This window comes from Podarcis raffonei, chromosome 5 (genome assembly GCF_027172205.1).
Source record: "Podarcis raffonei isolate rPodRaf1 chromosome 5, rPodRaf1.pri, whole genome shotgun sequence".
Classification (NCBI taxonomy): Eukaryota; Metazoa; Chordata; class Lepidosauria; order Squamata; family Lacertidae; genus Podarcis; species Podarcis raffonei.
Window position 1 is genome coordinate 77619329 of NC_070606.1, and position 16500 is coordinate 77635828.

General features: G+C 43.1%; 1 protein-coding gene across 5 annotated transcripts in view; it reads left to right on the forward strand.

The window, feature by feature from the left end:
- Positions 1-16500, forward strand: part of RNF13 (ring finger protein 13) — a 49993-nt gene that overhangs the window by 899 nt on the left and 32594 nt on the right. For 3 of the 5 annotated variants that reach the window (XM_053390260.1, XM_053390259.1, XM_053390261.1), the window contains 2 exons: positions 12898-13024; positions 16069-16149. The exons of 1 other annotated variant lie outside the window; for it this stretch is intronic. In XM_053390260.1, the coding sequence (XP_053246235.1) occupies positions 12911-13024; positions 16069-16149 (195 nt within the window). In that variant the 5' untranslated portion in view covers positions 12898-12910. Of the gene's footprint in view, positions 1-59; positions 84-12897; positions 13025-16068; positions 16150-16500 lie in introns of those variants that run through there. One more of the 5 variants, XM_053390263.1, reaches the window with a different exon arrangement.

Below are 16500 nucleotides of genomic sequence, written 5' to 3' on the forward strand. Positions count from 1 at the left end.
TCATGAAGTGGGTTAGAAATTCAATATGGGTCTCTTCCTCCTCCTCTTCCTCCTGTAAATGTCATTTGTTTCCAGCATGCTGGGTAGGTGTACCCCCCCCCCCAAATCTCACCCACATGGCCTGATTCTGGTGCTAGTGGCCTAAGCTGGCATTGTATATGTATGAGTGTCCGTGCTCAAGGCTGGGGTGTGTTCCACAATTGTGTAATACTTTGTGAGGCTTCCCTTGATGATTTCAAGGAACATTAGCTAGCACTGAGTGCATCCAAATTGATGTGCAGCCTAATAGATGATGGGATTATACTGCAGTGTTTACCTTCACATCCTGTTATCTGCTAGAGATAGGTCATAAATGGCTTGGGACCAATTTGTGAGGGCTTTTCCTTTCTCTGTGTAGCCAAGAATGTCCTATTTGGACAGCAAGGATATGCGGGGAAGCGTTTTAAAGTGACTGCTCTGCAACTATCAAGCTTCCTGGAAATCTGGTAAAAGCTGAGCATGCCTTTACAAGTGTGTTGTAGGCTTACTTGGGTAGGTAGTTTTACAATTGCACTAAGACATTGGGATTTACCATTTATTAATGTGCTGGCTGTACTGGGACAAGTTGACTTCTAATTTTGTCACTTGTCCTGAGTTTTTGCTGTTTAGCAGCTAAGACTGCACACTGGAAGCAGTTCCCATTCTACTCAGCATTGCATTGTAATTTTGCTACTAAAAACCTCTATTTAATATACCGTATTTTTCGCCCCATAGGACGCACCGGCCCATAGGATGCACCTAGTTTTTTTGGGGGGAAATAAAGGGGGGGAATTATTTCCCCCCCAGGTGCGCTGCGCTAATCCCGAAGCTTGGGGCGTGCGGAGCTCAGCGCGCCCCAAGCTTCTGGGTGCCGGCAAGGTCTCCGCTAGCCGTGGGAGAGCCGCGTGGCTCTCCCAGGGCTAGCAGAGCGCTGCGCTAATCCCGAAGCTTGGGGCCAGCTTAGGCCACTAGCACCAGAATCAGGCCATGTGGGTGAGATTTGGGTGGGGGTACACCAGTGTGGTGTAGTGGTTAAGAGCGGTAGTCTCGTAATCTGGGGAACCGGGTTCGCGTCTCCGCTCCTCCACATGCAGCTGCTGGGTGACCTTGGGCCAGTCACACTTCTTTGAAGTCTCTCAGCCCCACTCACCTCACAGAGTGTTTGTTGTGGGGGAGGAAGGGAAAGGAGAATGTTAGCCGCTTTGAGACTCCTTAAAGGGAGTGAAAGGCGGGATATCAAATCCAAACTCTTCTTCTTCTTCTTCTTCAGCGCGCCCCAAGCTTCTGGGTGCTGGCAAGGTCTCCACTAGCCGTGGGAGAGCCGTGCGGCTCTCCCAGGGCTAGCAGAGCGCTGCGCTAATCCCGAAGCTTGGGGCGTGCGGAGCTCAGCGCGCGCCAAGCTTCTGGGTGCTGGCAAGGTCTCCACTAGCTGTGGGAGAGCCGCATGGCTCTCCCAGGGCTAGCAGAGCGCTGCGCTAATCCTGAAGCTTGGGGCGTGCGGAGCTCAGCGCGCCCCAAGCTTCTGGGTGCTGGCAAGGTCTCCACTAGCCGTGGGAGAGCCGTGCGGCTCTCCCAGGGCTAGCAGAGCGCTGCGCTAATCCCGAAGCTTGGGGCGTGCGGAGCTCAGCGCGCCCCAAGCTTCTGGGTGCCGGCAAGGTCTTCGCTAGCCGTGGGAGAGCCGCGCGGCTCTCCCAGGGCTAGCGGAGCGCTGCGCTAATCCCGAAGCTTGGGGCGTGCGGAGCTCAGCGCGCCCCAAGCTTCTGGGTGCTGGCAAGGTCTCTGCTAGCCGTGGGAGAGCTGGGTCTCCCACGGCTAGCGGATAGCTTCCTGAAGCCTGGAGAGCGAGAGGGGTCGGTGCGCACCGACCCCCCTCGCTCTCCAGGCTTCAGCGAAAGCCTGCATTCGCCCCATAGGACGCACACACATTTCCCCTTCATTTTTGGAGGGGGGAAAGTACGTCTTATAGGGCGAAAAATACGGTACTTATTGTTTGGGTGCTTCCTGCACCTGCCTGTACTATTATGGTAGTAGCAGATAGTAGTAGCTGTGAGATGTTACAACCAATAATATATTGACTGCTTATACTGGTAGTGATTGCACCAACCTCTCCCTTTCCCAGGTCATTGGATAAATTTAAGAGTCTTATTTGTGATGTTATTGTGATGTTATGATTATCTTAAACACAGGGATCCCACTATGTGGCCACTGAAGGCTATATCTATAGCTGCTTTTGTTTCTGTGCTGTAGCAGATAGCTGCTGGCACAGCAGATTTTTCTGTTCAATTTGAAATTTGTTGGTGGCACTGATATAGCTGAAACAGTCATTGTGATGGCATATCCTAAAAACATTATTTGATTGTGCAGCTTGAGAATAGGCTTTAAAAAACATTCATTGATAAGGTGCCTAAAGTTTACTTAAATGCTGCACACAGGCCTGCAGTATGGGAGAGAACACATGTGGTAAAGATATGGTGAGGGAAGATGAAAGCAAGGAAACACTGTTGCTATCTCTTGGAAGAGTCAAAAGGCAGCCTGAGCCATTGAGTGGGCCCTGCTGTTCTGTTTTTATAATTCCCAAATGGTAATTGCCATGATAAGAACTCAAATCCTTGAAGAAATCATCTGCTGAATATCAGACTTCAGCTGTCCCCCAGTAGAAGGGACTTGTTCAAGAAATCACCGTGGTAAGAATATAATCAGAATAATTTTGAATTCTCTTCTTAGTTTAGAAAATAAATTACAGAATTTGTAAGCAATAGAATAGGATTCAAAACCTGTTTGAATTCTTTTTTTAAAAAAATACTAGAATTATGCTAGGTATAGTAGACATAGGATAGTTGGACTATATTACCCTTGTGGTCCCTTCCAACTCTACAATTCAGATTCTATGCAGTGCTAGAAATTAGCCAGGCGTGTTTTGCTCCTGGCATGGGTCAAATTGCAACCATGTGGAGATCTCTGGATGCCAGGTTGGTGACTGGGAAAAGCATAATGTCACGTAGAGATCTGAAATATTTCCCTTAAAGCTTGAAATTGTTTTATTCTGGATTGTTTTATTTGTTGTTTTAATGTGTTGTAAACTGCTTTGAGATTTGTTCTTTAAAATATAAAGCAGTATAGAAACGACATGAAGAATGATGATGATAAATCCCATTGGGGGGAACCTCTGGTACCTAAGCATTCCATTGTGTCTACTGGAACCCAGGTTTAAGGTGCAATTTGGTGATTAGATTATATATCTGAGTTTCTAACATCTGAGATTCTATGATAACCTATTGGTCTCTTTGGTGTTATCTGTTCTTTTCATTTCATCTCATTTCATTTTCAGAAAGGCAGGTTGCTAACTGTTAGAAACAGATGTAGTCTACTGTTGTTTATTATAACGAAATGGGCTCATATTAGTCTCACTGCATCCTTTCTTTTCTAAAGAATGAATTATATAGTCCTTCCCAATCACCTGGCATTGCTGTTACTTAGATGGAAATGGGATACTGAGAAGATACTTTGATTTTTATTTGCATTTAATGCACTTTAGAATTCAGAGAGCACTGAGCTCTTAGTTCTTACAGATTGCCAGGGACGTGCTTGGTAGATTGCTGTTAGTTCAACACACTGCTGTATTGTCTGATAAAGCAGTCAGTATATTTGCATATGGATTATGTCTGTGGATCACTGCCTTGCCGTGGCGAAGGGGCTTGAAGAACTCAGAGAAGCTATGAACTACGCTGAGCAGGGCACACAAGATGAACAGGTCATAGTGGAGAGTTTCGACCAAACGTGATCCACCTGGAGGAGGAACCGGCAAGCCACTCCAGTATCCTTGCCAAGAAACTCCATGGACACTGGATTTAGAAGAGGCAGAGGAACCAGAGACCAAATTGCAAACATGCGCTGGATTATGGAGAAAACTAGAGAGTTCCAGAAAGACATCTACTTCTGCTTCATTGACTATGCAAAAGCCTTTGACTGTGTCGACCACAGCAAACTATGGCAAGTTCTTAAAGAAATGGGAGTGCCTGGTCACCTCATCTGTCTCCTGAGAAATCTCTATGTGGGACAAGAAGCTACAGTTAGAACTGGATATGGAACAACTGATTGGTTCAAAATTGGGAAACGAGTACGACAAGGCTGTATTTTATCTCCCTGCCTATTTAATTTATATGCAGAATACATCATGCGAAAGGCTGGGCTGGATGAATCCCAAGCTGGAATTAAGATTGCCGGAAGAAATATCAACAACCTCAGATATGCAGATGACACAACCTTGATCGCAGAAAGTGAGGAGGAATTAAAGAACCTTTTAATGAGGGTGAAAGAGGAGAGCGCAAAATATGGTCTGAAGCTCAACATCAAAAAAACGAAGATCATGGCCACTGGTCCCATCACCTCCTGGCAAATAGAAGGGGAAGAAATGGAGGCAGTGAGAGATTTTACTTTCTTGGGCTCCATGATCACTGCAGACGGTGACAGCAGCCACGAAATTAAAAGACGCCTGCTTCTTGGGAGAAGGGCAATGACAGGCCTAGACAGCATCTTGAGAAGTAGAGACGTCACCTTGCCAACAAAGGTCCGTATAGTTAAAGCCATGGTTTTCCCAGTAGTGATGTATGGAAGTGAGAGCTGGACCATAAAGAAGGCTGATCGCCGAAGAATTGATGCTTTTGAATTATGGTGCTGGAGAAGACTCTTGAGAGTCCCATGGACTGCAAGAAGATCAAACGCATCCATTCTTAAGGAAATCAGCCCTGAGTGCTCACTGAAAGGACAGATTGTGAAGCTGAGGCTCCAGTACTTTGGCCACCTCATGAGAAGAGAAGACTCCCTGGAGAGGATACTGATGCTGGGAAAGATGGAGGGCACAAGGAGAAGGGGACGACAGAGGACGAGATGGTTGGATAGTGTTTTCGAGGTTACCAGCATGAGTTTGACCAAACTGCGGGAAGTAGTGGAGGACAGAGGTGCCTGGCGTGCTCTGGTCCATGGGGTCACGAAGAGTCGGACACGACTAAACGACTAAACAACAACAACAACATGTCTGTGTAAATGGTGAAGAAGCCACAGGTCTCTCACACAGTAGGTCAGCTGTTCAGTATCACTTTGCTTTCAACTAAATATGTCAGAGCAAAAATAAAGAAGTTCTGGACATGCGCTTTTCATACTTTTCAGATTAAACTTCTTCTATTCTGACTTCCTCTAAAGTCAGAAAAGCTAAAGCACAGAATGAACTCAGGCTTGCTAGAGAGGTTAAAAGCAACAAAAAAGGCTTTTATGGGTATGTTCGTAGCAAAAGGAAGAACAAAGAAACAGTGGGGTCACTCAGAGGAGAAGATGGTGAAATGCAAACAGGGGACACAGAAATGCCTTCTTTGCCTCAGTCTTCTCCGATAAAGAAAACAATGCCCGACCTGAAGAATTTGGAGCAAATGATTCAGCAGAGGAAACACAGCCCAGAATAACTAAGGAGATAGTACAAGAATACTTGGCTAGTCTAGATGTATTCAAATCTCCAGGGCCAGATGAACTGCATCCAAGAGTATTAAAAGAACTGGCAGATGTGATCTCAGAACCACTGGCAGTCATCTTTGAGAATTCCTGGAGAACAGGCGAAGTCCCGGCAGACTGGAGGAGGGCAAATGTTGTCCCTATTTTCAAAAAGGGGAAAAGAGAGGACCCAAATAATTACCGCCCAGTCAGTCTGACATCAATACCAGGGAAGATTCTGGAGCAGATCATTAAGCAAACAGTCTGTGAGCACCTAGAAAGGAATGCTGTGATCACCAATAGTCAGCATGGATTTCTGAAAAATAAGTCATGTCAGACTAACCTGATCTCGTTTTTTGACAGAATTACAAGCCTGGTAGATGAAGGGAACGCAGTGGATGTAGCTTACCTTGATTTCAGCAAGGCATTTGACAAGGTGCCCCATGATATTCTTGTAAAGAAGCTGGTAAAATGCGGTCTTGACTATGCTACCACTCAGTGGATTTGTAACTGGCTGACTCACCGAACCCAAAGGGTGCTCATCAATGGTTCCTCTTCATCCTGGAGAAGAGTGACTAGTGGGGTGCCACAGGGTTCTGTCTTGGGCCCGGTCTTATTCAACATCTTTATCAATGACTTGGATGATGGACTCAAGGGCATCCTGATCAAATTTGCAGATGACACCAAACTGGGAGGGGTGGCTAACACCCCAGAGGACAGGATCACACTTCAAAACGACCTTGACAGATTAGAGAACTGGGCCAAAACAAACAAGATGAATTTTAACAGGGAGAAATGTAAAGTATTGCACTTGGGCAAAAAAAATGAGAGGCACAAATACAAGATGGGTGAGAGCAGTACATGTGAAAAGGATCTAGGAGTCTTGGTTGACCACAAACTTGACATGAGCCAACAGTGTGACGCGGCAGCTAAAAAAGCCAATGCAATTCTGGGCTGCATCAATAGGAGTATAGCATCTAGATCAAGGGAAGTAATAGTGCCACTGTATTCTGCCCTGGTCAGACCTCACCTGGAGTACTGTGTCCAGTTCTGGGCACCACAGTTCAAGAAGGACACTGACAAACTGGAACGTGTCCAGAGGAGGGCAACCAAAATGGTCAAAGGCCTGGAAACGATGCCTTATGAGGAACGGCTAAGGGAGCTGGGCATGTTTAGCCTGGAGAAGAGGAGGTTAAGGGGTGATATGATAGCCATGTTCAAATATATAAAAGGATGTCACATAGAGGAGGGAGAAAGGTTGTTTTCTGCTGCTCCAGAGAAGCGGACACGGAGCAATGGTTCCAAACTACAAGAAAGAAGATTCCACCTAAACATTAGGAAGAACTTCCTGACAGTAAGAGCTGTTCGACAGTGGAATTTGCTGCCAAGGAGTGTGGTGGAGTCTCCTTCTTTGGAGGTCTTTAAGCAGAGGCTTGACAACCATATGTCAGGAGTGCTCTGATGGTGTTTCCTGCTTGGCAGGGGGTTGGACTCGATGGCCCTTGTGGTCTCTTCCAACTCTATGATTCTATTAGATAAGTAGTATAGCTGATGTGTTTCTCAAAACATAAGCTTAAGTGTTATTTCTACTGTTAAATGTGTATTGGGTGACTAGCTCCTCCTCCTTATGTGTTAATGGAACATTGACCAAACCACGGAAGATCCCTGCCCAGCTATGATCTAATTCGTTGTAGGCACTTGGGTCTCAGGGAATTGGTCAACAGCTTGAGAGGATTATCACTTGCTAGAAGAGTAGGGAATTCCAATCTGGAAAAGCACCCTGTGGGAGACTGTGAAGGATAAAAAGACAAAATCTGAGAAACAGATTAAAACTCACCCATCAGATGCACAGGAAGAGAGAAGGTTTCTGGGACAGCTGTCAGGCACTTGGAGAATTAAGATTGGATCTTTTATTCAACTACATAACTTCAAAAATGAGAAATGTCTCTATACTGGAGCTTGTGAGTCAACTGATCTTCTGACTTGGCAGATTGAATCTACAAGTTTTCTAGCTAGAGCTCCAAGCTGCATTGGACCAGTTTGGGTGTATATATTGCCTGAAGCAAGGATTCAAGGTCCATAACACTTCCATCTCCCCAACAGTCCTCCCTATTGCTTTGTTGCCTGTTCAGTAGGCAACCCTGAAGCAGCCTAACATGAACCAGGAGAGTATGGAATAAGGCTAGGGCATTTATCTTATATATAAAAATCATTTGAAGAGGAGGTCAGTAAACATCAATCCCTTAAAGGTATATGTAAATTGCACTAGAGGCGTGGGCAGTTCTTAGCCTCAAATATGACCCTCCATTTCTGAGTCCCCAACAGTCTGAAGACCTGTGTTCCCATGTCACACATAATTGTTTCTTGGTAAGAACGATTCTTGGAACTCAGAGCTTTTAATAGGGTTGGGAATGACCACTGTCTGAAACCCTTGACATCTGATTCTCGGTTGCGGTAGAGAATACTGAGTTGATGGACCAATGATCTGGCTTTGTATAAGGCAGCTTCCTGTGTTTTCACAGGTGCTCAGGAAAATTCTGAGAGCAAAATGATTAAGCTGTTTCCCTAGTTATGGTATTGAGCAGCCTGATCTTCCAGTTGCTTTCGTCATGTCCTAACCTAATTTGCAGTCTTCTTGGTTTGCTAATTTCAGGAGCCAGTGACTTGGCTTCTGAGTGGGTATCGTGAAGCTACCTAGCCTTCTAAATGGGGTGTAGGCACAGTATCTATTTCTATTGCTTTGCCTTAGGGAAAGGTGTACTGAGAAGCAAAATACAGCACCCCTGTATTTAGGCGGCATGTAGATGCAGTTCCTGTAGCTTCACAAATATTGCACAATGTCCCTTCCATTGGTGCACTTAAGTCTTGGGGTGGAAAAGACAGGACCAAAATACTTGGCCCACCTTTCCTTTCAGGTGGAAGGTGCCTGGCCCAGTGAACTGAAACATGCTCCAATACTTGGATTCAAATATCCCTGGCAGGTGCTCACTAAGTCACATTGAGTCATATTGAAGCGTGAGTCGGGGAATGTCTATGCAGTCAGAATGAGACTCTGTAGACAAGGGATGGGTCTGTTTTTAGTTCTGTAGGGCAGGGTAAACAGGCTTCCATCTGGGTTACAATCAAGAGGAAGGAGAGCCTGCTGTTGGTCTAGGCATTGGGTTAGGGGGTAGGTTAAGTGTTCCTGAGTATGTGCCTTTCATTTTCTCGCATATAAGAAGTGAGTTATTCCTATGGAACAAAATAAAGCCTTGCTCTCAAAAATTAGGTATTGACTGCTCTATCTGGGTATAAAGTGGAGTGTCAAGTTTCTAAACTGCCCCTGCCCCAACAAAACAGTGCCCAGTAAGGGTAGCAAGAACAAGCCAATATAGAGCTGGATGGGGAGGGGAACTAATTGGAAGAAGGAGGTGTGGTTGTGGGGGAGAGAATATTTTCCAGTCTTCATCTGGCCTTCCTGATTATGATGCCACTTGCTAACTCTCTAATCTTTTCTCAAAAACTCACTTTTCCATGAACGTTTGATATACCCTGTAGTCTACATATCCCATTGTAACTAACCTGAAGTATATATAACTCAAATAATACATATTCTCCCGCTGTTTACACTGCCTCTATCATACTCTGTCTCCTTTGTGTTGTATTTTAGATTGTAACTCGTTTGGGCAGAAATTTGACTTTTATGCTTTGTAAAGTGCTATTCATACTCAAGGATAGCAGTACTCTCCCACATATCATAAAGATGCTTGCTTTCCTACTAAATATAGTAAAAGGTATACCATTGAATTGTTGAGGACTGACCTTGTCTGACAGGGTTGGTGGCTTTATGGATTATAGATATAGCTTATTTTAAATTGCTGAGATGTTCTTATTTATTCTAATGTTCTTGCTTTTGGTTATTAGCCACCTTTGAGGTTTTAAAAAGGCAGGCATGCATTTTTAATAAATATAAAAAAAAGATCCAAAATGAGTTTGTATAACTATTCCTACTGGGCCTCTCCAGTTTTAATCAGTATATTTGTAGGTTGGTTTATTAAAATACTAATCTCAAATTAAAATTAGCATGCACAGCCCATTCTTCCCTACCACCAGTGATGATTTATTTTTTTTACCCAAAGCTAACAGATATGCCAACTACTTCTTTTCTGTCCCAAATTTGATTTTGATTTTTTTAAAGTAAAATGTGGGCTGCTTCTCCTTTAGTTTGAGACCGAAGATAGCAGTTATCTTTCACAGGTGAAACTGCTGTGGTTTTTCTCTCTCATTTACTTAGCAAGAAAGTCAACTAATAGTGTCCCATTGAAATCTTGTCAGTACTACTTTTACCTGTACATCTTTAAACTATCTTTCATATTTCCAACAGGATAGGAACTCTTCTATGCTGCTGTGTTATTGAACGATGGGTTGAGAATTGTTTATCAACTTGAGGGCCACTTTCCCTAGTATGCAACATTTTGGGGGCCACATGCCAGTGGTGGTGGTGGTACAATGAATATAATTCTTATCTTTGTAGTCCAGTCACACAAGTCAGAGTTTTGTATGTATGCATCTGTCCATCCAGGCAAGCAGTTGAAGGTCACATTCCAGCCAGGCCAAAAAACTGGAGGAGGGAGCAGAAAAGGGCCAGTGAGTCCAGTGGGCTGTGGAGAAATAGAAGGTTCCCAGTCCTGAAGTTCCTCATTCCTGCTGCAAGATTTGTGTTGGAGAATATTCTATACTTTGATTTCCAAAACTTGTTGTTGTTTAGTCGTGTCCGACTCTTCGTGACCCCATGGACCAGAGCACACCAGGCAAAAAAACTAATAAACTAATAAACATTAAAAGCTACCTTTGTTTTCAAAATGAGTGGTAGCGTTTGTAAAATGGGAAGTTGGAGCTGTCACGTTCATGAAGTCCTTATAGTCTTTTATTTTCTTGTTCCTTGTATCTATTTCTTTCTTTTACCGGAATAGGAACACATCATCAGATTGCCCAGACACTTGCAGTAGCATATATTCACCAACCCCACTCACACACGAAAACAAAGATCACCACAGCCAATCACAAACAAACAACCACACCCTAGGCCAAACCCAACCTCTCTCACCACCAAAGGAACACAAGTGAACAGCACAAGCAACGCTGACACCAAACCCTACATACATTAAGCATAATAGGAACATCGCCCCCGACGCCACCCCCACCCATCTTCCCTCCCTCCACCCCCTTTTCCCCCCCTCCCCCTAATGTCTCAACAAATGAAACGGATTTGTAAAAATGTTCCATGGAAAAAATACGAGAGACATTACACTTACTTCTGTAAAACAAGAAAATCTTTAATAATAATAAAAAAAGAAAACAGTTGTTCTGCAATCAAAGTTCTTGTGATTTCAGTTTACCCTTTTTCTTTCATGCTCTACAAGTTAGTTCAGAACCTTCAGAGATCTGTCAGTTTTATGTATTTAAAAGCATTTATAAACAATGTAAGTGGTTTTTAAAAATGGGACTTCATGTAAAGTGGAGTCATTAAACTATTGACTTTGCTTGTGTTCAACGTTTCATTAGGAAACACATCTGGCTACAGCCTCAATTATATTCTGTAACTGGACTAGGGTTCAGAAAAGTAACTTACAGAAGTATGTGAAAAGGAGTATTGGAGAAGGGGAATGCTTTGGGGCTCTTTCAGAATATTAATTAGGCTTGATTTTTGTTTCAGAGGCAACTGGGATTTGAAAATAGATTGCATCTGATAGTTGATAGCTGTCAAAAGTGAAGAAGCTTGCCCTACTTTAAAAGATGAATTGCAACAGTATAGGAAGAAAATCCTTAATAAAAAATATTTTTTAAAAAAACAGTATAGGAAGAAATAAGGTGGCAAGATCAGTGACGTGGCAATTTGTTCAGTTGTCTCAGGGCTAGGAGATCTGTTAAGCTACTGCTGGATAGTAAGCTTAAGGGAAGATGATGGAAAGGAAGTGAGGTTCAGATGGGCCAATCAGACTGAATTCACAAACTGTCCATTCCAGGTGTGCTGTGATGCTAATGATGACAGCTGAGGTTAGGACTTCAACAGCCATGGGTGCTAACAGGTGTGTCGTGGAGCAAATAGGTACTGCTGTGGCGGGAAGTTAAACAGCGTTTCCGTGTGCTCTGGCTTCTGTCATGGTGTCCCGTTGCGCCAGAAGCGGTTTAGTCATGCAGGCCACATGACCCTGGAAAGCTGTCTGCAGACAAACGCTGGCTCCCTTGGCCTGCAAGCAGAGATGAACGTCGCACCCCAAAGTCACCTTTGACTGGACTTAACCGTCCAGGGGTCCTTTACCTTTTTACCTTACCTATTTCTGGTGCAATACTTCATGTATGCGATGACTCTGTCCCATTTCCAAAGAGAGATTTTTCTACAGGCAGAATAGTTGGAACATCTGTGAGACCAGTGCATGAAGCCTTGACAAATGGGAAATGCAGATTTTTGCCTTTCAAAAGCCAGGGCTCTCTAGACTTGGTGAAGTGTAAGGATAATGGACATTGTAGTATTTGAGGTGGTTAACGCATCTAAATGATCTTTGCATTGTTGAGCAGCAGATTCTGGCCTGAAATTAGTTTTTGGAAAATAGTTAAACAAGAGCCAAAAAAGTGAGCATGTATTGTGTGAATGATTCAACTGCTCAGAGTGTAACTTCTTCCTGAAAGTCAGACTTTGCCTTTGAACATTAATAAGAAATGATAAGAAAATAATGCTATTAACTATGCATTCCAACCCAGCATAGTACTGTACTACTGAAACCCTCCGCTGACATCTCTTGCCAAGTGGATAGTTAGGCAGTGTTGATGATTCCAGACACCTCTTGAAAATTAGGGATGGTGGGGCTCTGCTAATATTTCCACAATTCATACAGAGGTGTGTTTTAACAGCCCTACCACCACCACCAAAAAAATGTCCAGTGTACCTCTGTGACTTTGCATTATAGGGGAAGATCAGTAGTGGTGGGCAGAGTACTCTTTGGGGAAGCTTAACATAAAAAGATCCTGCAAGATTAAGCTAGTGTCCCATCTAGTCCAGCACCCTGTTCTCATCATGGCCATCCAGATATCTGTGGGAAGCTGAAAGTGGGACCTGTGTAAATTTCTGCAGTATCCTGCTACTGAAAATTTGACAGCCATTGCTGTTCTTCTCACTGATGAAGAATGTCTCAACATGCTTTCTATCTGAGCATTTCATCAGAACAAACCTGTGTGCCTGAAGAACAGAACAATCTTTTGGGGTTGGGTGAGGTATAATCTGGCAAAAGAGCTGCCAAATCCATGACTGAGCTGCACTTGCTTAAGTAACTTTATGTGCAGTAGCAGCTATGTGTATTTATTGGATCAGAGTGTTAATGCCTTCTGCCAGTCTTGACTTTCTTTGTTTTTGTCTTGCAGGAATTTAATTAAAATGCTGCTGTCAATAGGAATGTTAATGTTGTCTGCCACTCAAATCTACACCATTCTCACAGTTCAGCTGTTTGCTTTCTTAAACCTATTGCCTGTGGAAGCAGATATTTTAGCCGTAAGTATCATTTATTTATTTTCCCCTGTGGTTGGGATTCACCCAAAGGGCCCCCATCAGTGGAAGCACGGAACAAGGACTTCTGCTTATACAGCAGGGCTGTCCCTCCCCCCCAAAGCACCCCAAAATTGGCTGAGAGAGGGGCTGGATAAGCATCACAGCAATGCATGGGGAGGCGAAAGGGGGGCTTCTTCCATCTGGCAAGCCGAAATACTTTTGCAGATCATAGTGCAGCATTAAATTACACTGTGTGTGTAAAGCATTCCTAAAGAGACAATGAGGTTGTCAAAGGATCCAAGGGGCTCTCAACCTTTAAACTGACATAGGAATATCTTTGAAAAATCTGAGCTAGCTTTTAGGTAATAGGGACACGAGCGGCGCTGTGGTCTAAACCACTGAGCCTAGGGCTTGCCGATCAGAAGGTTGGCAGTTCGAATCCCCGCAATGGGGTGAGCGCCCGTTGTTTGGTCCCAGCTCCTGCCAACCTAGCAGTTCGAAAGCATGTCAAAGTGCAAGTAGATAAATAGGTACCACTCCGGCGGGAAGGTAAACGGCATTTCCGTGTGCTGCTCTGGTTTCACCAGAAGCGGCTTAGTCATGCTGGCCACGTGACCTGGAAAAACTGTCTGCGGACAAACGTCGGCTCCCTTGGCCTGTAAAGCAAGATGAGCGCCGCAACCCCAGAGTTGTTTGCGACTGGACTTAATTGTCAGGGGTCCTTTACCTTTTTTTAAATGGGTGGAAACTGATTTGGGATGTAATAGTTTACAAACAGTAATAGGTTGCAAGCAGTGGGTGCAAAAAATGCAAATTTGTATGCATTTCCTGTTTTCTTTCACATGCTTGCTTATGAATATGGGTTTAGCCAGTTTACGCTTATTTTAAGATAGTAAAACTCTAATCAAGGGACTTCACTACATTAGTTCATCTACTTGCAATAGTCTCCACTTAGAACTTGTAAACATGCATTATTTAGCATAGAAGGTAGTAAAATGTCTCCAATGCAAAGAGGAATTGCCGTAGGAATGCCTGCATGGGGTGATATATTGCTTTTGATCTGCTGTTTCCATTTGATAAAGTTACTGTGTATAGTGACCTAGTCTGTTGGGGCTGATCAGTTCTAGTCAGGGGCCCAGTTTGTATCTCAATTCAACCATAGTTTATGTTAAACAATGGTTTAATGTGAATTCAAGCTTCTGATATATAAAGCCCTAAATGGTTAGTACCTGGTTACCGGCAAAATGTCTCTCCTATACCATCCAGCCTGGGGCACGAGAACTCCTGTGGAAGCACTGCTGGTAGTTCCAGGCTTAAGTAGAATCTGGGGGTCACTGACCTATTGGAGAGCCTTCTCAGCAGTAACACCATGGTTTTGGAACATACTTCCTCTGGACGTTACTTTGGCACCAACATTCTATATCTTCAGGCACCTCCTGAGCCCATGCCTTTTAAAGCTGCAAGATTGGCTTGTGTAGTAAGAACTGTTGCTACTATTGGTTTTATTACCTTGTTCTATGTGTTTGCAATTCACACTGGGGTCTTTTGATGAGGGAAGGATATAAGTTTTAAATATAAACAATATGTTGCTTGTTCACATTAAAGCATAGTTTAAACAAACTATGGTTTAACATGATGGTGGTCCCTGCTTTTGGCCATTTCTAAGTGTTCTCTAATATACAGTCTCCCACACTTCCCTTTGTACGACCATTGCACTCCATTCACTTGTGGCAAGAAATTCATGAATGTGAAACGCCCGTTCTTTTGTCAGTCTTGAAACTCCTGCCAATCAGCTTCATTGGAACGCCCTTAGTTCCTGTACTGAGAAAGAGGGGAGGGGGAATCTCTCATTGCTTTCTCCCTAACATATACACTCCAATAAAGCTTTCTCCCCTCCTAGGTCATCCAGGCTTACAGGACTGGATATAGTATTACTGTCATGCAAGCTTGAGCTGTAGTGCCTCTCTTCATTTATAAAGAAAAGAAATCTTCTTTGCCAGCAATAATGTGTGATTGCAGAACTTACTCCTTCCCCTCTGTTTTTCCACTACCCCTCTTTTAGTAGCTTCTTTAAACAGTGTTTTTTCTGTGATAGCTGTTCTCTCCTAGCAAATTCTCCATTCTTCGCTCTTCCCCCATCTGCATTAAGCCTGTGGTCAACCCAGGAATCTGTATTTAATAAAAGAGTCCCTTATTTCTTTTGACCAGAAAGTCCTCCGCTTATGACAAGGATTCACTATTACAAACAAACTTGGCTCTAGTTGGCTCTAGTTCAGTTTTCACAAATGGTACATTTTCTTCCATGCAGTATGTTAAAAACATAACTTTTATTTTACTTAATTGGATTTAAAATGGCCCTTTTTTTTTTACTCTGGTCAGAAGCATAAAAAGAGCTCAGGCAAAAGAATGCAGATTACATAATTTTAGTGGGTTTCTGCAATCTGACGGTTGTAGATTCTGAACTTCCATAAAGAAAGCATTTTACAGTGTCTAAGTTCAAAACACACACTGCCTGTTTTGTCCATTTTAAAGACATAGTCTTGATTTTGCTTTGTAACAATTTCCAGGGGCTTGTCGTGTTAGTCTGTTGTAGAAAAATTAGCAAAGACTGTTTAGGATTAAAAACTTTAATGTTAAAACATTTTGCAAACCACTTTTTGCTGTTTACTGCACATTCTTTTTACAGTAAAAGCAGACTTTACAGTGAAATTTAAGGAACTGGAACACTTCCAAAGAGTTGTTCAGCATTTAACTCATTGCAAAAATGTTTGAAGGTGGAAGAACCTTGGGAATTAAAATATTGCTGAGCTATGTTATAAACTGAAACTGAAGCAGGTCAATAGGTGAAGAAAGGAACTTCAGGGGCTGGTCCTGGGCACAATGTGGGGCATATGACAAGATTTTGTTGAGACGGTTGAATTGTACTTTGAGAAATGAATCATTTGTGCTATTGGTATCTTATTTCTTAGTAGTATGACAATGATTTTATATGGTCCCCTTTCCAGTTTAGTACAAAATATAATCCTTCACTTTCCTTTTGCTTTTAGTTTAATTTTGAAAATGTAACACAAACATTTGATGACCTGCCAGCAAGGTTTGGCTACAGACTCCCGACGGAAGGCTTGAAGGTAAGAAGCAAGAGCAAGTAACAAAATAGGAGCAAATAAAGAAAATTTAACATGGTGCTTTGTGAGTTCTTAATATGTAGCTTAGTCTCAATTGGCTCTATGGATTTTACAACTGCGCAACAGACTTAATCCAAAATCAGCTGGAAAAGGTGGTAGGCACGACTGTGTCCCTATAGTAAGAAAAGAAAAGAAAGAACTTTCTGCCAATAGTGTTGCCTAGAGCAACGGAAGACAATGCAAAGACTTTTCTTTCTAGTGTGGAGGATTTCAATAATACTTTTATAATCCTTGGTGATTAATTAAGGGACAGGGTGTTGAGAAATAAAGCTTTGAGATATAAACCCTTAGATA